This window comes from Trichogramma pretiosum, unplaced genomic scaffold (assembly GCF_000599845.2).
Source record: "Trichogramma pretiosum strain Unisexual culture from Peru unplaced genomic scaffold, Tpre_2.0 scaffold20, whole genome shotgun sequence".
NCBI classification, from domain to species: Eukaryota; Metazoa; Arthropoda; class Insecta; order Hymenoptera; family Trichogrammatidae; genus Trichogramma; species Trichogramma pretiosum.
In genome coordinates, this window is record NW_019641696.1 from 943,358 (window position 1) to 968,947 (window position 25,590).

The 25,590-nt window shown below is 40.7% G+C and overlaps 2 protein-coding genes across 2 annotated transcripts in view; both read right to left on the reverse strand.

The window, feature by feature from the left end:
• The window catches only part of LOC106656486 (transcriptional activator MN1-like), a 34,064-nt gene extending 13,326 nt beyond the window's left edge, over positions 1-20,738 (reverse strand). Inside the window, exon 1 of the mRNA XM_023462076.1 lies at positions 20,079-20,738. The gene's annotated coding sequence lies outside the window, so the exon portion shown is untranslated. The remainder of the gene's footprint in view (positions 1-20,078) is intronic.
• A 1,069-nt stretch (positions 20,739-21,807) lies between these two features.
• Positions 21,808-25,250, reverse strand: LOC106656515 (origin recognition complex subunit 3). The gene is made up of 14 exons (XM_014377523.2): positions 25,056-25,250; positions 24,797-24,934; positions 24,620-24,734; positions 24,381-24,535; positions 24,097-24,269; positions 23,926-24,034; positions 23,694-23,858; positions 23,442-23,615; positions 23,252-23,368; positions 22,885-23,169; positions 22,590-22,823; positions 22,432-22,518; positions 22,283-22,353; positions 21,808-22,210 (listed from the first exon to the last, which is right to left on the reverse strand). The coding sequence occupies exons 1-14, from the start codon at positions 25,077-25,079 to the stop codon at positions 22,114-22,116; spliced, it is 1,944 nt and encodes a 647-aa protein (XP_014233009.1). The 5' UTR covers positions 25,080-25,250; the 3' UTR covers positions 21,808-22,113.
• Positions 25,251-25,590: the final 340 nt, after the last annotated feature.

A 25,590-nucleotide genomic window follows, 5' to 3' on the forward strand; every position in this document is an offset into this window, starting at 1 on the left:
GAAAACTACCCCCACAAATGAAAATAAAAAAACCGCTGCCAATTTATTGGCAAAGAGCTTCCTAATAAAAAATAATATGAACAAAAGGCATCGGTTATTAACGTAAAAATTCGTATTTTTAAATTTTGATTCATTGTCTAGTGTCCTAAGTACCAGTAGATCACAACCATCAGGACCATACACTTCTATGTTAGCCAAAAGGCTGAGAAAACAGAAACTCATACAGACATTTGTTGGTAATTCAATGTAGTTTCCAAATATATAAACCAAATTGTCCTACGAGGTCTGGTTCAAAATCTCGTTTACGAGCCTATCACAGAGCTTCTTCTATGAGGACGCAAAAAAAAAAAAAAACACACACACACACATACATACAGACATTTGTTGGTAATTCAATGTAGTTTCCAAGTATGTAAACCAAATTGTCCTACGAGGTCTGGTTCAAAATCTCGTTTACGAGCCTATCACAGAGCTTCCTCTATGAGGACGCAAAAAAAAAATAAAACACACACACACACATACATACAGACATTTGTTGGTAATTCAATGTAGTTTCCAAGTATGTAAACCAAATTGTCCTACGACGTCTGGTTCAAAATCTAGTTTTCGAGCCTATCACAGAGCTTCCTCTATGAGGAAGCAAAATTCTCGAGCCTTTTCCGTCTCTCTTTCCGGAATTTAGTGGAATTTTCTCGGGTATGAAACTAGTTTTCATATACAATAAAGCCAGCCAACCGCAGGCAACGAGAAGCTGCGAGCACGGAGCGTGTGTGCGTTATCACTTTTGCGCGAACGAGCATGAATATTTACGAAAGAAATAAAGCTTGTAATCAATTTCTCTTCGCTTTTATGTATCGAAACACGAATCAATCGGATACACGCATGGAGAGAGAGCGAGAAAGCTTGCAAGCGCGACATCGGCTCCGCGCCGAAACCACTTATCGGACATTTTTTCGTCGACGATTCAACTCTTTCCTCTTTTTTTTCCAAGTAATAACAAAAAAAAAGAGGAAAAAAAGAGAGCAGCATTGGATATGATACGTCATGTTGCTGATTGTGTATATAGACCTCGTCGCCTTGGGTAACCACGCCGCGAGATGTTGATAAGCGTTGATCTTTTTTTTGCCGCGAGTTTTATACACGGTACACGTGTTGTTCTCATTGCAAAATTCTCGACGGCGACAAAGTCAATTTTATTAATTGGTTCGAGCTGGTCGTGAGCTTGCGACGATGATGCAAACTCTTAGGATGATCGCGCGTATATATACCTAGACGACGATATCGATTTTATGCTCGTGTCCGCGCGCGCTCGCCCGTGCCTCTGTGTGCACGTTCGTGTCGTGTCTTATGTACTTTATATCCTTTTTAATGAGATATTTGAGTACCTCGTATATATACAAGACGTCGTGTATGCAGATATATATACGCGCGCAAAAATATTTTCCTGCGAATTCGTCGGCGTTGATAGCTTTTCATGGAAAAAAAAAGTAATGGAAAACCTGAGACAGTTATATCGTCGAATTTTTCGGGCCGGTAGCGAAAAAATATCGAATTAGTTTCTCTCCTTCCGCAGCCGAGAGCAGTAAAGTACCTGTGCGCGCGGACGCTGGACTGCCGCGTATAATAAACCTGTCGCGCGGATGTCCGCGCGACCGACTCGTCATTTACGATGGCTCTATATCATCTATCTCACAAATATTACTACCTACCTTCCTACCGACCAAAACGATCTGCCCCGACCGCCACGACTGCCACAGAAAACGGGGTCAGTCGAGTTCGTGCACACCGCCACCCGCGCCGTCCGCGTCGTTTAATCATATTCTACAACGCAGCAGCATATATAGCTACCGTACAAGCTACCGCAGCTATGGTTCGTCCTACTTTCATTTTTGTCATTTTATCCTCTGGCACCACCAACGAAAGCCTGTCATTTATACAACGGAACCGGGCGCGCGAGCGCACAAAATATATTATTAACATTTTCATTGGGTGAAGGGGAGCAGGAGGAAAAAAAGTATAACGCGATGCGCCGCTGCATACGAAATTAGAATATATCAATGAATATATCGCAACATTTCTGCGGTATGCAGATATATATTGTACGAAGCGTAAGCTTATCAATTTTGTCTTTGAAAATATCGACTCCTGACACGCGCGGATTTTAAATAATTATTTTTGTTCGTCGGGATATCGGTCGGCGTTTTATTCATATAATTTTGCCTAAATGTATAGAATGAAAATGAAAACCCGAGGTAATAACTTTTCTCTCTCTTTCTCGCTCTCGCTCTCCGTGCGCCAGCGGAGAAAAAGCCAAGGCTTAATCTTCGGGAAAAACGTGGTATCAAGCTCCTCTTGATCATCATCGTTGCTGCTCCCACACGCGCACGCACACACACCCACATACACAAATTTAATGGAAATTTATACACGCGTACAACGCGAAATCTCATCATCTTCGGGTTTTACTCTCTCTCTTTTTTGTCCACGTCAGAAAACCTGTCAAATTATTCATCGCGTAGTAGCGGTATACATACATATTATGAGGAAAGTTACGCGTAGATTTCCACATTGAACGAACGAGGAAATAATTGCGGACTAGCTGCTGCAGCTGCTTGCGGCAACTTTGAATAATATATATATATAGATACGCGTAAGATTATCCAAATTTATCGCACTCGCGACTTCGGGCAACAAAGGGCAATTAGATTTCTCCGAGTGAAGTTCCTCCCTTCGCTCCACGTATTGTAAAACTTTGTACCTCTTGTATGGATTAGGAGTGTGTAAGTGGATAAATTTGCGAATAACGAGCAGACGTTTCGATCAACGATGCAAAAAAAAAAAAAAAATTAAGTGTACTCGAGAGCTTGCGAAAGAATTTAGTTTGCTCAACAATTGGCATCCCAGTCGCGGCAGTGCTGTGCGCAATCTTTTTCATTTTGCCCGTATCGTGGGTTAGTTCTCTGCGGTCCAATCAGCTTATTTCTCTTTTTCTCTTCTGTTTCTCTTTCTCTCCATCTCTCTCTCTCTCTCTCTCTCTCGCATTCGAGCTTTGTTACAATTTAACTAAGGTTACCGCGCGCGCTTGGCGGGAAACGGAAGCCCCGCAGCCGCAGAGTATTGTTTACACCGTATACGAGAGAGAGAGAGAGAGAAAGCCCCGTTTCGTATACGTATGTGTGTGTGCATACGAGTAATTAAAACGCATAATACCCTAGAATTCCGTATCAAAGGGCCTTTAATTTTTCAAATTCGATTAATTACGCACGTTGCAGTACACGCGGAAATACGCGCGCGAATTAGTTGACTGTAAGCTACTAGCCCATCTACGAGACATTTAACAATTTTTTTTTGCGCTCAAAGCTTTTGTTGGGCTCATAAAAAATTTTTTAATCAAGATAAAGAGAACCGTCTATTCAACGATTTTTTTATCTCTCTCTCTCTCTCTTTCTCCATTGTTTAGAGAGTCATTTTCTTTATGAAATGAATTTTTTATATAAAAATTCCAAAAGAGAATCACACTTCTTCAATTGAATAGCTAACTTTTTTTGCGCTGCGCAAAAAGCTTTTAAAATATTAAATCAATATAGTAGTTATACGTAGTGTTTGCTGAAAAAATTTTCGTTCGACAGAGCTCTCGCGTCTTTGGTCATTTATTGGGATGTCCTTTGAAATTATATCATAACATAAATACGCAACGAGCGACTATATAAACATAGGATTTATACTATACGCTCCCTTGGGTAATCAAGCTCTTGGAGAAGTAGTCCCTATACGTGCACACGGGTGTATGTGTGTGTGTATATGTGCGAGAGTGAGTAACCCAAATAAGTCGCAACTTTTGACTTGCGCAAAGTCTACCACGTTATACATTATGTAAGTAAAAATGACTGCTTTGCCCGGTATTAATAATTCCTAATATAAATGTACGCCTTAACTCCTCCTGTGCATACGTAACATCGATTAGATGCATGTGCTCGTTAAGGGGCGAAACTTTCGGGCGCAATTTCTCCTCATCAACGTTCGAAATTACTCAAGCGGTTAAACATTTTTTCTATTTTTTTTTCTTTTTTTCTACGAAGTAACAGCAGCAGCAGCAGCAGCAGCAGCAGCAGCAGCAGCAGCAGGCAAACTTTCAGAAAAGAACCCAATAGCTAAAATCGATATTCCTCGAAATGTTCTCCTCACGCGCGCGTGAGAACGACGAATTCAGGCAGAAAGTTCTGCAGTATAAATGTTACAAGGCATCTCTCTCTCTCTCTCTCTCTCTCTCTCTCTCTCTCTCTCTCTCTCTCCGCACCGACAAAGTGACAAAGTTGCCCGAGGGGATTTTAGCCATAGGTACACGTCGTCGATCTGATTAATTATTGTTTCATAAAATAAAGTGGTAAGTTGTGTTTTTTAAAATCTTTATAGAGTCTTTGAGAAAATATAGCGCTCTACGCGTAACAATGTCAAAGCGATGAATACCTTTCGTGTAAGCACATTTTCAGCTTTTCTCGAAAAGTTTCTCAGTTATATCGGAACAGTTTCAAAAGATATCTGGTTATAATTCGAAAAGTCATCTTTATATTACAGTATTTTGATAATAATATCTTAACTTGCAGCCGAACTTCCTTCCACGCGCAACGATACTCGAGAAACTTTTAACAATCGAAAAACGATGAGTAAAATGATACAGCCAATAAATCCATAATAATTAATAAGTTAATAATTATGCAATATAAATAAAAAGTTATATGTCGAGTGGAGAGCGCTCGATTCAAGTGCTCGCCTCCGCATGCGAGGCGAGCTTGCAGCCTGCATACGCGCTCATATGTTTACCGTATATTTTGCTGGCTCGTTTTGTATCATACGAATTGCAGCGGTCAACTAGCGAATAAACATTAATATTGTTATTACAGATTTACATACGCGGCAAACCATAAACAGTAGAATTTTTCACTAGATCAGTGAGCCCCCGCTACGCCACTCATAAAACGAATCTTCGATGTACCATATACTTCGGGTGTAACTAGGTGTACTGCGCAAATCGATGTAAAATTGAATTTTCCGAAGAATCGCTCGAGACAGTGAAAAGCTATAGCAAAGTTGGCTGTGCCGTACCCATGTATCGCGTACGGCTGCGTATAATACAAAACGAAGTTGGATGGATTAACGGAGCGGCGTAGCTAAATGAAGATGTATACACGGGCATCAATTAAAGTTGTATAAATAAAAGCTACCTTGCGCGTACGTACGTCTACGCGTGTGCATGGATGCGTATAACGTGCAAGCTCGCGCCTAGCTCTCGCTGGAGCAGCTATAGGATATACGTAGCCTAGCTCTCTCCGGGTGCGTTGGTGGAAAACAACAATTACGAGACGCTCGAACGAATAAATACAGCAACAGCAGCAGCAGGGCGTTGCGAGCGAGCTGTGCATGTCGATGAGCTCGTGACAGCTCTCTCTCTCTCTAAGTCCAAAACCTCGGGGCTTGGTCCCATAATTCGAAAATACGTAAGTGGCTTTAATGGAGCTTGATAAAATATGGAAATGTTGATGGGTTTGCAGCGAGTTCAATGTTGAATTTTTAATGAAAGATTTTGACGGTCGCGTTTTACCAGGGAAGAAATTAGCAGGACTGCAATTTGAAAAGTAGAAATATTCGGTAGCAATAATGGCTCAATGAACAAAAAGGACAATAAAATATTTTTTAATATACATAATTATGAATCGTTTTATAAATATTAAGCGCATTTAAATGACTTGAACGTGAAAATTTAATTGTTTCAAAAAATTTTAGACTAGTTTTCGGACACTTCAAATACGATAATTTGAGTCTCCACCACCTGATCCGGGGGTACCCCTTTTATTTTCAAATCTGCAAGTGACAATTAAAAAAAAATTGTATAAATCAAAGCATAGTTTGTTGGTTACTTTAGTAATATCGCATTTTTTCCGAACCGTATAATGATGAGCACTTATAACTCTCTTTAATCGAATAAATATATTTTTTTCGTCAAAAGACGTGCATATCTTTCTCTACTATGATAACATCGTGTAAACTGAAAAAAAATCAACGAAAGCACGTATACAACTTGACAATCTTATGCGCGTTTACGTCGAGATTGACGCGCAACGAACTCGTCTATGGCTACGTCTTGTCACGATGTTATAACCGAATAACAGAGAGAGATCGCGAGTAATAGCATAAGACGCGCGTGGATCGGCGAAGCCGCGCCGTTACAAGTTGTAACTCTCACTTCGCTGCACAAGTATATTTATTCGAGCGCAAGTATAATGCTGTATATACACTATGTATAACAGTAAGTTGCGATGCTTTTGCCAAAGGGATAAGAAACCACTGCGCACCACATAATATTATACAGCATACACGTATAACGTGTAACAGTATAGCAGCAGGCAGCACGTGCTTATATATCGCTAAAGCAGCCTCTCTGCTCGCAGTTATATAATATAACGAGTTGTTGCAAAAGTTGTGTCGTGTGGTACGGCGCGCGGCGCTGCGGTATACAATATAACGTACAGTTCCGCGAGCTTTGCAAAGGCTCAAGAGAGAGAGAGAGAGAGAGAGAGAGAGAAGGTATACAACTTCTCGAAAGATAATGCACGTAATAGGCGTCTGAGCACCTGGGTCGCGCGGCTCCCAACTATCCTGAATTCATATATATAATTCGTAGTAGTGGTAGTAGTAACTCGACAACGCGCCGCGCCGTGACGACGATCCTTTCGAGTGTGTGTCGAGGAGCGCGAGCGAAGAAGAATATAATATTATAAGCTCAACGCGTAGCTATAGGCCTATATATTATACAGTATATATAAAGTTATAAAATGACGAGCTGAATGCAAAAGCTCGCGTATATAAAAGTAAAATAAAATCGACGAAGGGCTTAATTCTCTCTACTCCCGCTCGTCAACCTCTGTGTACCTATGGCAGAGTATTCGCAATTACGTAAGAGTATTTGCATTGCACGAACATACGTGCCTATGCAGAGAGAGAGAGAGAGAGAGAGAGAGAGAGAGAGAGAGAGAGAGCTATTATATCGGCACATTGGCTAAGGTGTATACAATACGCGCCGCCTCTCTACTGCCGCGCGTATATATACCTGCGTTATATAGTGTCTGCGTGAGGGTGTGTATGCATCTTAATGCGTGCGCCGCGCGCAGCTCGCAGAGAGATTTTATGTAAATCGCGTACACACGGCAGCGCCACATACCTATAAGGCATCGTATAGTGGTATATAGGTATGCGGAACACTACAGCCCTGCTGCTGCTGCTGTTGCTGCTACTACTGCACAGCTTCTCCGCCTCCGTCATTATTATCATTATTATATATATTCACGCGCGCGGCGTGTGGTCTTAAGGGCATAAATTTGCATCAACGAGACACGACGAAGAGGAACGACGTTATACGTATGCAGCAGCAGCAGCAGTAGTAGTAGTAGCAGCATTCAGAGCCCCGAGCAGCATCGGCGCCGTGTATATTCCGAGGCACGCGAGTGATGAAACTTCGATGTTGCAGCAGCAGCAGTATGTGTATGTGCCGCGCATCTCTCTCGTGTGGCCCGCTCGTCGCTCGTAAAACGCGGACTATGAATGCCGCGAACGTACAGGAGCGCGCGAGTATAATGCCAAGAAGTACGCACACGCAAGCACACATACACACGTATAGTCGGAGCTTTTACGATGGCCCGCAAGCTTTGATGCTAATACTGCGTGTGTGCGGTTCGCGCATATAAGCACACACGTACGCGCGACCCGTGCAAGGCAGCAGCCCCCCCTTTATATTGCTGCTGCTGCTGCTGCAGCTGCTGCTATATACTATAAAACGCGAGAGAGCCACGCGCGCGTATACATAAATATCAGTGTAAACGAAAACGCGAAGCTTCATACTGTATAAGACTTTCTCTCGCTCCCTTGGCATAATTAAAATATTTTCATTAGAGAGCTTGCGATTCTGCTGTTGCTGCTGCTGTTGCCGCGTGTCCTGTGGCTTTAGAATGCTTTTCATCGAGCGCGAGCGATGTGCAATGGAGGGGGTAAAAATCTTCTCGCAATTAAAAAAATTCAAGTGCCTCGCTGTATTCCGTGCGCATGGCGCAGCTCTGTACATCGTATGAAAACGCGAAGCGATAAATTATGAACCTCCTTTTCTCGCGATTTTTCGTTTCTCGCGTTGGATACGTCTCGAGTATAAAAACGTCTACGGCTCTCACTTGTGTATGTAATATTTAAAATGCCGCTCGCTCGCTCGCTCGACTTGAGCCATTTAGAGAGAAGATATAAAAAGCTCAACGAACAAAATCACGCGCGCGCAGCTTTTATATATTTATAAAAACTTTGGCGCCTGTGTATTATAGTAATACGGCGCACATCCCCACTTGTTACACCTCGAGCGAGCGAGCGAGCGCCAGCGCCAGCTCGTGTGTATACATATACACGTGAACGCGCGTCGCGTCGTTGAAAAACTTTCTCAAGCTGGTGCTCCAGTCTTCTGCTGCAAGCTGCATGTATATCCGCATTGTAAAGCTTGCAGCGCAAGTATGATACGTTTGTCGCAGAAGAAAAACTCGAGAGCTTTTGTCGTATACCGGTTGCTGACGACCGTGTAATAGCGTTAAAACTATTTCCGAAAATTTTCTAAAACCAAGCGAGTGCGTGTGTAAGCTAGGTACATAAGCTGGATGACAGCTGGAGCTTGCACAGATATACTCGTACGCGTTAAATAGTAATCTGCTGTTTAGCGCGACGCGACGCGTGAGAAATACTCCAAACACCTCGTAGTCGTCGTTGTAGTCGCGTTTTAGAGAATTAAGTAAGCTGCAAAATGTACAAAGCGATGCTTTTAACGTGTACTCAAGAATTATATACACACACACACGTCCACGTATTTAAGTACAAACACACAGATGCTGCATTTCATTCGGTCAGCACGACGAGGAGCACGCGAGAGAGATCGTATTATAATCACGTGCTGCGCATGAGTATACACGGGAGCTTTAAACCCAGATATAACTATATATCATCCCTGCAGCTCGTTGCCGAGCTTACTTAAAACGTGTTAATGAACGAATAATGCGAAAGCTTATTTACGAGCTCGTTTCGTTCGTTCGTTCTCTCTCTCTCTCTCTCTCTCTCTCTCTCTCTCTCTCTCTCTCTCTCTCCCTCGTGGTCATTTGCGAACTTTTGCCACCGGAGCTTTTATGCATTACGTGCAGCAGCAGCAGAGTTGTGGGCGTGTGTGTGTGTGTGTGTGCTTGCATTAAGCCCCGCACGCTCTGTGATTGAGATTTGATTTACCGAGCTGCGAAATTTGCGCGCGAGCCGCATGGCGTATGGCCGAATTTAGAGACGGAGAGATAGATAGATCGAGGAATGCCTCGGAGGCTGTATATAATCGAGGATCGATTCTATTCGCCTACGCAGCAGCAGGCAAATTTTTCCGCCGTGCAGCATTGAAAAAATTCTTTTTTTTTCTCTCTGTGCCTTTTTTTCGGCAAATTGGACGGATTTTTTTTCGTTCGGCTACTGCACGGATTATTCGAGTGTAGCTATAAAATCACGAAGTATCAAAGTTAGCGTAGTAGCGATGTAGTGCGTTGCGCTGAAAATGGACAAACAACGTGTGTGGAAGGTCTCGTGCACGAATAAAAATAATATGCGTCTATCGTCGAGAGCATCGGGGGAAAAAAAAGAAAGAAAAATTTTCCTTCTCTCCTCTGGTTTTTTTTTTTTTTTTTGCTCATGCCCTTCGTCGCCGGTGTACACACTACGGCACACATATGTATACGAATCTAATTTAACGTACATACGCGTCGAGGTGAATGTATCGACATGGGAATTACATCGAGCACTGCCGGGATGTGTGTATGTGGTTGGTTGGATGGAAAGTATATCTAATATGGATGTAGGCAGGCAGGCAGCAGCGACGCGGCACAATAGATGAATGGCGTAGCTCAGCATAGCGCTCGGTCACGTTATAGTTCGTTTCTCTCTCTCTCTCTCTCTCTCTCTCTTTCATTTTCATTCTTTTGCCGCCCTATATCTGGAAAAACTACCCACACGTCGATACTTGAATTACGACGACGACGACGACGTCGGGATATCCTGCTGGAAAAATTAGACGGAAGCTCGCGTACACGATACGCATCGATCCGAGATTCGCTACCGATACGTGTATAATAATAATTGAGCTTGCAAGCTCGTTAATTGTCACTATACGCTTGTATAATTACACGCGCACACGGAGCTCACTGCACGACTACAGTTGTGCAGCATTTTTTTTTCCAATTCTGGGCAGATATCATTGAAAGCGAACTTTTTTCGTGAAATACATTGAATTTTTCATTTTTGTCGCGCAGCGTGACCGCACACACACACACACACACACACACACACACACACACACACACACACACACACACACACACGTACACATTCGAGCGCGAATAGTAACTTTCTAATTGAATCGAAAAATTTTACACGCTCGAGCGACGAAAATTCCATTTGCCGAGCCCGAGAGATCTCATTATTCGATAAACAAGGAGTTTTCCCGTTTTTGCGCGCGCTGGCAACCGCTTCGTCAGTCGCAGCTTCCGAGCGGGTCTGATTATATTATAAGTTGCAGAACGACAAAAAAAGTAGGAGGTGCAAAAGTCGCAAAGTGCGCACACCGAAAAATACATTCGCATCGATATTCCATTCGAACGAATAACTTTCAATTCATCGTGAGAGAGAGAGAGAGAGAGAGAGAGAGAGAGAGAGAGTGAGCGTGTGGAAACGTCGAAAATTTCATTCGCCTACCGCAGCGCACGTACGATTGCGTATTATAAAACAAGTGGCACAGCGTGGCATGCTCACACGACGACGGTGGTGGCGTTATGCATATACGTGGAAACCGCACATGGAAGTCGAAGAAAAAGGAAAGAATGAAAAAAAAAGGAGAGAAACGAGTATATAGTCGCGCTGACATTGAATTCACTCGGGTACTGCTGCTGCGGCACAGAGTAGAGCTTTTTTACTTGCCACATACAGTACGTACGTTTGAGCGGCGCTGGAAGGTGGAAGAGAGAGAGAGAGGGAGAGAGGAAAAACAGAGAGAGCAGCAGCAGCGGTGTCGAATGAGCAATGCTATTGACGTGGTTTTTTCTCCGCCGCACGAAAAACTTTACGAGTGTAGCATGCTATACACCAGTCAGAGAGAGAGAGAGAGACTAGTACCCGCATACACACAGGCGAGAGAAACTGCTGAATAGTGCATTATAAGACTAACGTTGGCCCGAGAAAAGCTCGACGCGAACTTTTAGCTTTTGCTGCTGCCGCTGTGTCGCTTCTTAATTTTTTACAAACTACGCTATGCGCACAATTTCATAATATAGAGAGGAGCTGCTAGATTGGAGAAGAAAAGAAACGCGCAGGAAAAAGGAAATAGGAAAGAGTGCCGGAAACAGGCGAGTTTACCCTTTTTTTTGCAGCTGTGTAAGTGTGTCTTTGTTTTATCTCCTTTCTTTACTTATTTTTTTTCCACCCGACACAGAGAGCAAGAAGAAGAAGAGAATTTGTAGGTCAGTGTGCATAGACACTCGGCGTTCTAGTGGCATAGAACTTGGGCAAAATAGTATTATATATACGTAGTACGATATGCGCCACGCGCGCGCACTGCTGATGTTTCCTCCTTCTCCTCTTCTTCCTTTTTTTCCTTGCAGCAGTTTTCTCTCTCTCTCTTTTTCGTATATATAGCATAATTAAAATTTAAAAAAGTTACCCCCCTGCTGTTTGTACCGCTGCCAGCGTGAAATTTCATCCGCTAATTATGAATTCATTATATTTGTAATATTGCGGCTTCCCTCGCCCTCTACCCCTCCGCACGCGTGTAGTAAACTCTTGTGCCTGCTGCTACGCTCACGGTTAAATAATGAAGTCGTACAAACTCTACGCGAAGAATAAAATTTTACGACGTTATCAGAGTTAACAGTGCTCCCATTTAATTTCTCTCTCTCTCTCTCTCTCTCACTGTGTTGTTCGCGTTTACGTAGGGAAAATTGGAAGTAGAAAAAAAAGAAGAAAATAATAATAATAAAACTTGTACAATTCGAAAGGGTTTCGTTTTCATCATGCAATCGCGGGGTACTATTACTCCCTGGTCAAGGTTTCGTCGCGCGGCTGATTGAACGTATTTTTCGGCGTCATAATGTGGGGAGTTGAAAGAAAATTTTCCGAGGGTGAATGAAGTTGCGACAATGAAACGCTCCAGACTCTTTTCTCAAGTTTACTCGTAGGTGAAGTGGAGACAATATTGTAGCTCGAAGTTAAACGATACGTCGTTCTTCATTCATTATTCAGTTTATTTTGGAGTGAAAGATACGCGTTGACTGTCGGAGAGGTGCTAGAATGGAAAGCCGAGTTAGACTGTTTAAAATAAAACCTTCAACTTAATGCAGATTGAAGGTAAAATCAAACCTTATTATTCATACAAATGAAATTATAAACATTGTTTATAATTCAAAAATGAGCAAAAATGACAACTCTGTGCTTAAATTCAAATATTTTGATTAAAAATAGATAAAGTCTCTATCATTAAATGGTGAGGACCATTGTCCGTAAATTTATAAGTGGTAAAGTACACATAATTGTATACGTCCAGAATTTCATTTTACTGAAATAAAATGTCTCCACTTTGCTACTTTTTCTTACTTTTGAATTCTAGTAAAAATTTTAAGTCGTGTGACATAATCAAGTCCGACAAGTAGTGAAATTATAAGCAAACCAGAGAAAACATCCCAGTACTGCTTTGACTTGGTACGGAGACAGCAAGAACAATACATGAAGTCAAAAGTAGATAATATTGTAAGATTTGTCGCTAATTATCAACGTTATTTTGCTCAACGATGCGAACATTTTAGTTCGGATACTTTGACAAATATTTACTTCAACCTAAATCAGATACGAAACGGTGCAAAGTTGCGCATTAAATCATCTGTAAATTGTCAACGGGGCGAAAAATGGCGTGAACTAAGATATAGATGCAAATCCAAAAATGTTACATTCGGCTGGCACGCGCAGCTCCGAGATAAAATTCAAGCGTCGTTGAAATAAGAAAATTTAGCATAAAAATGCTGATGTGAGCTTATACGAGTTGCAATTAATTGAGTTGTTTTTTAGCGATTTTCGTATTCAAATTATGGTACAAATATTAAGCTCCTTCTGAATATTAAATTGTTTCAAAAAATTTCAAAAACTAGTTCTCAACGACTTTGAATACGATAATAGCACTTTGAGCTCTTACCACCAGATGGCGAGTACCTTCACCTGCAAATCTGCAAGTGTTAAATTAAAAATAATTGTATAAGTTAAAGCCGTTCTCGTATATCTATAAATCTATAATTTAAAATTTCTCCTGCAAAACATAAAGATACGAATTTTTTCTCTACCCAGATTATAGTCGATGTACCATATATATATTTTTCCCTGCAAAGTTTGAAGAATGTTTTACAAATTCGAGCCACGAAGCAACACCACTCGCAAAGAGCCGAGTACGTACAAGATTGAGCATCTATTTTTATAGTTTTTGTTCTCGCTTCTTTGTTTTTTATATCATTGATCAACTTTCCTACTTGCACTCGTGTTATACGTCACCATTGTAGCACAATTTTTTCAAACCTTTCAAAACGATACGTGTGTGTTTGTGCAGCAACAGCAACTCAGCGGTGATTAATTATTTTATTCGCTAAAATGTATATGTACGTACGTACCGATTCGATCCGGCTTAAATTGATTCAGTTTATAGACACTGGCGTCGTATAAACTGACATAATTGCGATCGTAACGAGCGCTACACGCACGGTATATACGGACAAATACTACATTAGGTGCACTCCCTGGGCGAAGGGTCCGCACCAGCGGAGAGGTGATTGGGCGAATTTCGATGCGTATCTAGCGCGCCTGCAGTTTATGTACGATCCTCGAACAAAAAAATTCAAATACCCTATATAACTATACTCGCCCTCGCGGATATAAATGAGCATCGGCGCGCCCGCGACAACAGCCCGCGTCGTTTTACGCGCGCGCGCGAAATATGTACAGAGCAGTGCAGCTGCTGTTGCTGCTGTTGCTGCTGACCTTTTGACCGCCTGCGTGAAATTGCCTCGATCTCTTGTTTCGCTCTTACTCTGGGCTTCGGCTTGTCTCGTTAAAACAGATCGGCAACGGCGGGTGGGCTGATGAAGAAAATTTGACGTTATGTATATAGGTAATTTTTCGTCGTCGTCGGGTACGAAAACAAGGAGAAAAACAACAACGACGAAAAACCAGCCAACAGCAGGTACGGACGAGGTGGAGTATCTATATAGACGGAAAGGCAAACAGTTGGATATTGTATACCGTGTGTATGCATTGAATAACTGCTCGAGTAAACTGCAATAAAGAGCAGCAGCAGCAGCATAGCGTAGTTGCTGCTCGCTCCGGTTATATACCTCGATATCATTTCGTTCGTGCGAAGTTACAGCAGAGGCACACGCTTACGAGAGAGGGAGAGAGAAAGAGACCAACTTTTCGTGTTTGCGGTCGGTATACGTGCGAGCGATGATGCGAGAGAGAATCGAGCTGCTGCCGTTGCTGCAGCTGTAAAGCATTTAGACGAAAGAGTATGTATTATGTACTTGTGTGTGTGTGAGTGTGTAATTGTGGACGAGAGCTTCGTTACACCGAGGAAAGAAAAACTGTTTTTACGTATTAGAGCGCACGATGATTATTAAAACTCTCGTGAGTTATGGAGCTAAATTTTCTCCTTTCTGCGGCAAGAACAAAAATCATTTGCACAAAAGCGTTTTCGAAATTACATCTCTCGTCGTTGCTGCGCTGGCCAGCGTTACAGCTTTCTCTCGCTGCTCAATTCTCTTGTATTATTATAGGTATATATATTCTGTATGAAATCGCGTTCGCAAAAAAGCTCGTAAAATACGCTACGCTTTACGTTCAATTACTTACAGTTATAAAGTCAAAAGATGTTGGCGGAAAAGTGAGGGGGTGCTGGTGGTGGTGGCGAAAAATAATATACTCTCGCTCGCTCGCTCTGCCTTTCGTGTACTAATTTTCTTTTTTTTTTTTTTTTTTTTTACTTTTTTTTCATCACATTTTTAACAACTATGTATATGGCAACGTGTGAATAGACCTGTGCGTAAATGTGTGTATGTGTGTGTATGTGTGTGTATGTAAACTTTCTCGACCCCGAGAATTGAAAAGCATGAGCGGTGCTTTTTTGTGGCATTAAAAACAGGGGGTGGATATATAGAGAAAGAGTAAAAGAACGGAAAATCCAATTTGTGGAGCAGGTCAAAATTTTAAACAGAAAATAACAAAGATGGAAAAGTTGAATAAATTCATAAATTATGCATATATAACTACAGCGTACTGGCGGGACGGACGTATACTTGAATGAGCTTTGATTTCTATACGACACATTTCGCTCCGAGGAATATCTCTATGTATTATATATCAACGTGTGCTTGCGAGCCCGTTCGGACTCTTAATTTCAAGATGAATTTGCTGCTGTGCTGTGCAGCTGCTGCTGGCTCTCCGTCTGGCTCTGGCTTCGAGCGGCCGATGCGTAACAGTGGTAGTATTATTTTTTATTATTATATATATATATTTTTTTTTAGTTAATTAATCGGGAGCGTAGCTTTTTTCCGAATCGTTATAAACAAGGTTTTAAGAGCGAAAAAATTCATACCCATAGCCGATTAAATATCGAAGTCGAGAGAGTCATAATACGTGCAGAAAAAAGGAGAGCGAAAAAAAGGAGAAGAAGGAAAAAGAAGTTTATTCGCACTGTCTCTGCACAGTAATGAACTTAGCTGGGCAAAAAAACGTAAAAAAAAGAGAGCGAGAGAAGAAGAGAAAGAAAAAGACTACATAAAGAGCCGGGGACATGTATATTATATAAAAAACGAGCTTGCAGTAATAAAAAAAGCTCGCATTGAAAGACACGAGAGATAAGGACTTTTCAGTGTATGTACACAGCCAACTAAGAGGTGTGCGCTGGCGCTGCCGCACACACGGGTGAGAAGGAGAGCTTCGAGGCTCGAAAGCTCGAAAGCTCGCGCTCACTGTGTATTATTACATTCACGCAGTGACTAGTAGTAGTAGTAGTCGGTCTTTCAGGTCTCGCGAGAACGATGTATAGCAAAATATAAAAAAGAGAGAGGAAAAAAAGAAACTATAAGTATTCTCGTGCATTCGCGAACAAAAAAGAAAAAGAGAAAGGAAAACAATTTACGTAGCGCCGCAGTCATTGATTGTGCGTATGATAATAAAAATGCATTCGAGGGGGGAGGTTCTAGGCTTTTCTATGTAGGCGCGCGAGCGAGCGATTTGCATGAGAAATTCAATATATATTCCTCTAGCTGCTGCTCTCTGCACTTTGGCAAGTATTATACATAAATATATATACTGGAGATACGCGAGCCCGTGTGCGCTGGAGATAGGGAGAGAGAAAGATATAGGAACAGCTGAGAGCGAGCGAGAGAGATGGCTTTGCTTTATTGCCCACAATCGCGAGAGATGCTTTAATATGTATATATAACGCGCGAGCCAACGCCGAGCCAGGCGCAAGTGCAAAGTTTAATGGACGTGCCCGATTATATATTACACATACATACATGTACGCATTTCAATCTCGGACAGAGACCGAGAGAGTGATATCGTCCTAGAGAGATACCTGTCTGCATAAATTGCCCAACGCATAAAAAAAAAAATTCGAAATTGCCGAAGAAAAAAAAAGCTTTATTATTTTTTTTCTCCATTGTAATACTTTATTTTTTATTTCTTCGCGGAAAGGAATAATATTTGCAAGCTCATGGCACATATTATGAGACGACGCATCAACGTATCTTTCATAAATATATCCTCCTCGATATATATCTATGTATCCGAAAAGACGTTACGTGTTTACGTAACAAGGGAATAAAAGTCCGCAAAAGTCGAGTTATTATTACCATTATTATTATCATTATTATTATTATAGGTGCGGGGCAAGAAAAAAACAGCAGCTCCAGGGTGGTCTGGCAGCTTAGTTGCCCTTTAAGCACGTAGGCCGCCAACGCTCTATATTACCCGCCTCTTTACGCGGGACATATATCACACAAAACACGAAGAGCTGCTGCCTGTGTGCTATATATATATATTAGCTTCTCGAAGCTTTTGATCAAAAAAATAATACGTCGTAGCTCGCTCTTCGATTCTATGTCCTTTATCTAAGGGTAATAAGTACGTTATTTCGGGTCGTCTTGCATAGAGATGTATGTAACCTTGAGAGCAACCGATAGATATATAGATCGTAAGGTTCCACTCGACGTACGCCTCTCGATTTTTCCACGCCTCTTATTTCGCTATATACATACGTCTGACTTTTTTTTTCGATCATTACGTCGTCGGTTCGTTTATTTATTTTGTTGGATTAAGCCGAACGAAGCTGGTGCAGAGGACAGGCGCAACGTGATTTAATTTAATTTAGACTTTCGCGCAAGCGAAATTCCACCACCGCAAGCGTCACACAGAGAGACAGAGAGAGAGAGAGAGGGAGAGAGAGAGAGAGAGTGAAAATTACTCCAGGCGCGCAAAAGATCCCCCAAAATTGAATCGTCGAACGTACCTCCTCTGCACGTATGCGCGGCTTAAGTGCGGCACACACACATGCACACACATATCCACGAAACGTCAGACTTGGCGCGCTGGCTCACAAAGGACTTATTAAAGTACCACCACCGAGCGCGAGTATATATATAGTATATAGTATAGTAAGGAAGAGGTATCAACTTTGCTCGGGTCTCTCTCTCTCTCTCTCTCTCCTCGCGCGACACCTCGTTAGCCAAACAAGATAAGTCTATGTCGTGTCTCGTTCTCTTATACGCCACCGCCACTAGCTCGGCTCCTTTCACTATATATACCGAAGTATATGTATAAGGGAGCGAGACACATAAACTCCATCTCTCTCCGAGCGAGGCGAGAGAGACAGAGAGAATTTCGCGAAAGCTAAGTGTTCGTAATATATCGAATTACCTATGCACGCGTGGACTGTGCTGTGCGCGGCGCGCTCCTTTTGTCGTCGCGAGTTCGTACAGTGTGCGTGTGACATTTAAAATAACCGACTGAGAGATGATTCTCCTTAATCATGTGTGTGTGTATATTATGACGATGCGACTTTCGATTAAAATTCGCGAATCGACAACGACTCGCACGTAAAGGAATTACGTTCGCGCAAATGTAAGATTTATCTCGTTAATACGAGAGAGAGCCCAGAGATAGATAGCCCAGATTGATTATCGATTTTTGCGCAGGCAAAGCCAGCGGGTAAATAGTAAAAAGAAAAAAAAAGAGAAGAAAAGGAATAAGACGGTACGAGGGGAACAAACATCGCGTCCATCGACTTAATGAATATGCGCGAGTTCTCCCTGTCCTTTGCCTCGTCTCCTCTTCCTCGCGAGGAAGTACATTACAAAAAAAGAAAGACAGAGAAAACGTATTATGTATTCTCCGCGAGCTTTTCCTTTTCCCTTTTTTTTTGTTGTCGTCCTCGTCGTGTACGAAGTGCACACAGAGAGTCCATTACAGCATACGGTCACTGCACTCGACTTTAATGCTATACGTGCATGCAGCGGTACACATCGCGATCGCGAACGAGGAATCGTCGTCGTCATCATCGGGGCACGACGTTCGACGTCGTTACTTATTATTACTGTACGCGATCGCGTATGTATATATATACTACTGCTACTGCGCACGGGGGAGGCGATTACGATCGTTGGATTATATACAATTTCGATGCCACCCAGGGAGTCGTCGTCGTCGTAGAAGCGTTTTAATTAACCCGCATTTCGCGGTTATCATCGTTGCGCTATCTCGTATACGAGCGCGACGATGGCGGTGCTCTTATATAGCATTGTATACCGTGCGGCAGTAGTGTAGCGTATCGCGTTGTATTATTTATTTCGAAATTAACGAGTATGGTATTCAGCGACTCGGTGACAGACAACTATTTTTTTATAATGCAACAGCAGTCGACACACGTTTTATATATAATCGAACTTCGATATATAGGATAACGTATACCCTATATACTTCCTCTCTCTCTCTCTCTCTTTCTCGTCGCGTAATTAATATCGATCGATTCTATCTCTCTCCCTCTATACACTGTATATATAACGCGTAAAAATTGTTCTCTTATCGTCTGCGATCCGCGAGCAGCATATTGTGTTCTGCGCGCGAAAAGATAAGTACACACACACACACGCGCAGTCGGGTGAGTGCGCGTGTGTAAGGGTAGGAAAATTACTCGACAGCTTGGTGCTGCTCGCACCGCGTAAATAATGTAAAAATTATTATTAAAAAAAAAAAAAAAGAGAGAGAGAGAGAGAGACAGACGTGTACTCGCGGCGATACGCTCGGTTAAAGAAATTAGTGTTTGTACTCGTGTCGGTGGTAGGAAGTTTGAACGATCGATCGAAAAAGCTCGCGGCTCACAACACGCGTATATGCACACATACACAGACATATATATATACAGATAGGCACACACACACAGGTATACGTACAAAAAGCTCTAATGTATTGCCTGCAATAGGAGCTCGCGCGCTGGTGCTCGCCTACTATCTCTACTATACTATATACTGCCATCAATGGGGGGAAATCCAATCGTTCTACATCTATCTCGGTGAGCGGTGAACACGTTGCGCTGCTGCTGGCGTACGTTATACATTATATGTTTACGTTCTTAACCCGCCTTTTTTTTTTTTTTTTTGTACATTGCCTCACCGCAAAAGCTCGGTTTAATTGACACGTTAAGGATAGAACCCGATAGCGGTAGATGTGCTTTTGTAATGCGATAATGTAAAAATTTTCTGGACGTACAAAGCTCGACGATCTTTCCGAAAGGGATAATGGATATTGGGATCGCGCGTACGCAGTTCTATCGTGCGTTTAACGCGTCTATATTGACCCTACTGTAACATTATATTATTTTTGTGGCTTCAATTTGCGGGGATTAACCCGCTCGTAAAAGCTCCGATGTCTCGTATACAACTCACATTTGAGAGAAAAACATCGGTGGTGACTGACTCTCTCTCTCCCTGTCTCTGGTCTCGATCGTCGGGAAATCGGAGAAAACAGCAGCGGCAGCAACTCGACGACGAATCGTTTCGCTTCGCAGTCGAAATTTATAATAATCGAGAAAAATAAAAAAGCAAACAACGGACGAAAGAGTATCGATCGCGAGCGATTCACTGTGTGCGTGTGTATTATAATAAAAATCAGTAGCACTGGATCATTTTGCACCCAACGACGAAAAAAAAGCAGCACTGCGCGACCGTGCGTCGCTCGTCGTTACATCGTCGTCGCGTCAGGATGAATTTGCCAAAGGCAAAGATGAGAAATCCGCGCAACAATCGGGAGAAAAAGTTAACGAGCACCGATGAGCACGACCGGCGCGCTCGCGCACTTTCGGTAATCGTCGCCGTGGTCCTGCTGATCGTCGTCGTCGTCGTGCTCGTCGTGACTCGCGTTATTACGGTGTCGTCGCGGCACTGTCGTTACCACGATCATCGTCGTCTTCGCGTTAACACGCGCACACACACACACACACATACACTTCGTTACGAGTCCGAGGAGGATGATCGAAAGTCAAACGCGCGAGAGGAGATGGAGCTTTCTCAGGGAGGAAGAGGAGCTCCTCACCGCCGCGCGAGACAGCTCGGCGACGACTGACTAGCGGCAGGATCGAGCTTGCGCTCGCGTCTCTCTCGCTGTACACTATGACGGATCCAAAGTACAGAGAGCGGCGCGCGCAAGCTTTATTACACACCTTTTGTGTATACACTATATAACATAGCAGTGGCGGCGGCGGCGGCGCGCAAGCTCTATATAACCGACTGACTGACTGCTAGCTCTCGGTGCACACACGCGCGCGCGTGCCAGAGAGAGAGAGACAGAGAGGACAATTGATACCTGCCGCCGCCGTCGCCGACGCCGCCGAGGAAGAGAATCGTCGATTAATACATTTATTAAAGTCACCGAGTGAGTTGGCGCGCGCGCGCACAGCAACACATGGCATATAGCAGGCATAGGCAGGGAATGCTATTGTGTGTCTCTCTGACTCGTTACCGTATTACTATATTAAATATCCAAAAGCTGCTTGTTCTATAGTGTATCGCGTTTTGATTAATCGACGCCGTGACGGCGACCCTTTTGTCACGGCTTATATATACTATTTATCGTGTACACGAAGGGACGACGACGACGAGCGCGACATATCGTCCATTATTTTTTTCTTATTTCTTAAATCGAGACGATAATTACGAAGTCGATCGATCGTTCGACGAGAGAGATGAAAAATTATCTGCGTTGTAACCGTCGACCATGACGTTTCGACGACTTATTTCTTTTTTTTGTCTCTCTTTTCTTCCGTCTCTGTGCAGCAGTATTCGACACTCGGTGTCGTATCTCTATCTCCTCGGCGCGTATCGGATTTTTTTTCCTACCCCTCCTCCACCACCGCCTACCCTCTTGACGACGACGACGGCGGTATCGATGCTTTTTCCGTCGCTTTTCCTATACCTTGTTACCGTTAATTCGATTACGAGGCATTGTAAATTCCAATTTTTTTTTTCTCTCTTCTCTGTCGTCGAGACTTTGAGAAAAAGAAAGCGATCGTTGTACAAAACCGTTAACGATATTTAGATGGAAAATGGAACACCGATCGCGCGAGATTGTTGGCAGGGTCAATTAGGTGCTCGATGCAATTAATAAGAGTGAAAAACGTGTTTTTCATGGTCAGCAGCAGAGAAACAGAGTAGTCACTTTGCTGACCACTTTTATTGTTTTAAAAAATAATAACGTTAAAAAATGCGTATAAATAAAACAACCTTGAGATATTCTCTACAGGCAATCGTCTGACGATTACATTGAATCAATTATGTAACATTCAACATTTTTTTTACATATTATACGCCGTTGTACTTTTCGGTGGTAATTGACTCGCTCGCGCAATTATTGTACCTTTGTATTTACATCTAATTCTCAAATTTAAGACTAATATTGAATTATTGGTAAAATTACTGAGTTTCATTATATATTCAGACGTTTAACGTGATCGGTTTTTCTTTGCGTTGCCTTGATAAAACCTAAAAATTGTAACTCAGCTACGGACTGAGTGAAACGAGCTCTGAAACGAAATAATAAACATGTGAAATACTGAAATTAAAATATTTTATTAAAACTAAAAAAATATATTTACTGTAATACTGGGTCTATGTCTTCTTTTTCATCTTCTTCATTTTCTTTAGGATCCACCATCGTGCGGAACGCCTAAACATTGATCATTTTTAATGCAACTTGTATTTTTATAATTATAAAAATATTGCTCTAATTGAATTAAATATTTACCTGTAGCCAATCGTACATGTTGATCATTTTTCTATTTTCAAGATGCAATTTGTAGGCTACACATATATCAGGTGGGTTTGGGAACTCCTTAAAAACAAAAAAGTTTAATTAAGACATGCTACAATTATGATTTTTTACAATATGCCAAATAAACTTACTTCATGAATTTCCTCTGGACTAGTTAAGGCAGTATGGATCGCTCCTTTCATAGACCCTCTAACACAGTCTTTAATCGTTTTTGCATCATCATAGCAAAATATTTCATTTAATGGAACTTCGCTAGGGCTCTTTAAATAAACATGAAATACTTCGGTATCCAAATACTTGACAAATTCGTTTAGAGCTTTAGTGTAAGGCGATTGGCTGTGTTGTTTAGCCTTTTTCGCCAATTCCTAAGAAGAAAATCGGTTGGCATCAAACTTTTTCAAAAATTTTATTCTTAAATTTACTTACGTCTCTCCAAAGTTGTCTTCCTGTGATAGGAGTACTAGGTTTTTCTTCCTCTTGGGATTCGATTATTTTTAAATCAGCATTGTTTATAAGCTCGAAATATTCTTCAAGTTTTTCAATAACGTTATTTAAAATTGGTTTCGAATTTTGTAATGCTGATATAACTTTTTTTATATGTTCTAACAATTCTTCTTTTGACCACATTCTCATAAGTTTCATTGCCTCTTTGTAATCTGAAGATTCAACAATGCTTGTTTTTTTTGCAGCCTCACCATAAATTTCTCTGAACTGAATAATATGGAAATTTGCAAATCATATTAATTGAACCATATTAATATAATCATGAAATATTTTTTTAATTAAATATTACCATTTTTCCAAAAGGACGACTTGGCATATCAACTGTAAATATATGTAAGCATTTAAGAATAACCAAAAATGAATTGATATAATCATGAAACTCTTCTAAAAGCTGAACTATCATTTTCTACGAATAAAAATATTTGTTAATAAAAAAGTTTAATTAATGTTTCAAATTAGTCAAAATTAGCAAAACGCACCTTAAACTCTTCCTTGGTAATTTTCGTTTGTTTTGTATACACTGAAAGAGAGGGTAATTTTTTCAATTTTATAATATCTGTATTATTCAACTCCGCTACTTTTTTTAAAATGTCTTCTCTGCGACAGCACAATTTAAATTCATTGCGACCATAAAAGTGTCTCCACATACAAATCTACAAACCAAACATCAGATATTTAGATAATGTGGTATTAGCCTTATAAATTGTAAGAAATATTCAATCTTGATATACTTTATAACTTTGGAGGAATCCATTAACTGAGAAATCAAAATATAGGAATAGATCAACTAGTAAGCAATAAGCTTTATCGATTACTTTAAAAGGTATATTTGAAGAACATATCAATCCGTCTAAAATATCAGATAAATATTCTGTTTGACTTTGGGTGCGAAAAACCTGTAAAGTATAATTAATATCATTTTAAGTTAACATCATTTAAAGAATGCATATGTTGATAACATACTTGAATTTTTAATTTTGAAGTGGCATCATAAGAAAGTGATCGATGAACAATATGCAAAGTAGTGGCTACACCAAAGATCAATATAAACTTGATGTTTTTGGCATAGGATCTGAAATTTAACACAATATGAAAATAAAAATTTTTGAAATGTTATTATTTCTATTATCTTACCCCAATATTAATATGAAGTCATGCAAAATTTTGGGTATAAAACTTTCAAAATCTGGTACAATAATAACAATTGGAGTTTCTGGGCTAAGTTTATCTCTATGCCAAGCCTCTAAAGCATAAAATGTGCACTGATTTCTCTTGATTACCACTGTATCTTCCTCTTCTTCCTCATCCTGCAAAAAGTTAAGAAGAAATCATTATATGCCCTAAAAGAGTTTCACTAGCTTGAAAAAGATATTTAACAGATGTATATTTAGTATGCATCTGTTTGCATGTATTTTTACTTCATTTCCATTAATAATTTGATAAACAAGCTTTTCAGTTAGATGTTTCAGTGTTGGACAATCTCGTGACCACAATGTAGCAATATAGGGAGAAATGGACTGCAAATTTGATACTACTTTATCAATTAGAATATCATGATCTGGTAAATTCACTCCTGAAAATTTAAAAGTACATACATTGTAATATTCTCATTGAGTGCATTTCATTTAAGATCTCTTTGATAAAATAGTTTACAAACCTGCTAGCAATATTCCAGTGGGTATTTCATCTTTTAATAATGGTAAGGTTTTTACTTTTTTAACAAAATTTTCCAAATCAAGTAAGATTTGTCTAAATGCCTTCATATTTGCATTCTGAAAAAGTAATTTACTAAGCATCAAGCATTCTTGACCAAGTGTATAATATAAATAAATACCTTAGCTGCATTTTCAATTGTTGACCAAGTTTCCTTGAATGCAAGAAATGAGGGCTCTTTTTTGTAAGCATAAAGATCAGTTTTATCATTCCTCTTTCTTTTTTGCCCAACTTTATATTTACTGTAGGCAAAGACACCCTGAAATGTAATTAATATAATAATAATATAAAGAAAATAAACAGTTTTTGTTGTTGCATAAAAAAATTCGAAAGTTTTCAATTTTAAAGGTTATTTCTTAAATATTCTGAAATTTTCGCACCTTTGATACAGACCAATCCTCCATGATTGAAAAAGTGTGTTTTAAAGCAAAAAAATTATAAAACAAACTGTATTAAAAAACGTCCTAAACAAGCAGAACTGTAACCACTGTAAAACTGCAAAAAAAAGTGAAAGTAAAACTCAAATTAAAACAAAGTAAACATCATTTGGGTGCACTAATCGCACGGCATAAACACAGGAGCGTGCGTGATGGTGCGTGTAAACAAGCAACCCAGCAGCCAGCTGATATAACATTTTCCCGCCAATAACACCGGCCGGGTGTCACAATTCCGATTTTTTAAATTTAATTCAAAATGATATGTTTGAATGATTGAAGTTTGCTCGTTACCGATTTGTTGCACGAAAGTCACAAAAGCTTTACTTTAAATTTTTATATTTTGCGTGAAACAATAGTTTAAATGAAACTGTAATGAATCGCACTCGATAGTTTACAAAAAATATTCTAATATCATAATTATTTTTCTTAAAAATATATTCATTTCCTTACAATTGAAGCTTCATTCTTACTCGTACTT

Bases quoted from the DNA above. Each gene is read 5' to 3' on its own strand.
- LOC106656515 (XM_014377523.2), bottom strand. From the start codon at position 25,079: ATGGAGGATTGGTCTGTATCAAAG. The intron at 24,035-24,096 runs GTAAGATAATAG...GTTAAATTTCAG, and splicing joins GACTTCATATTAATATTGGG to ATCCTATGCCAAAAACATCA. The intron at 22,211-22,282 runs GTAAATATATTT...ATTTCGTTTCAG, and splicing joins GACATAGACCCAGTATTACA to AGCTCGTTTCACTCAGTCCG.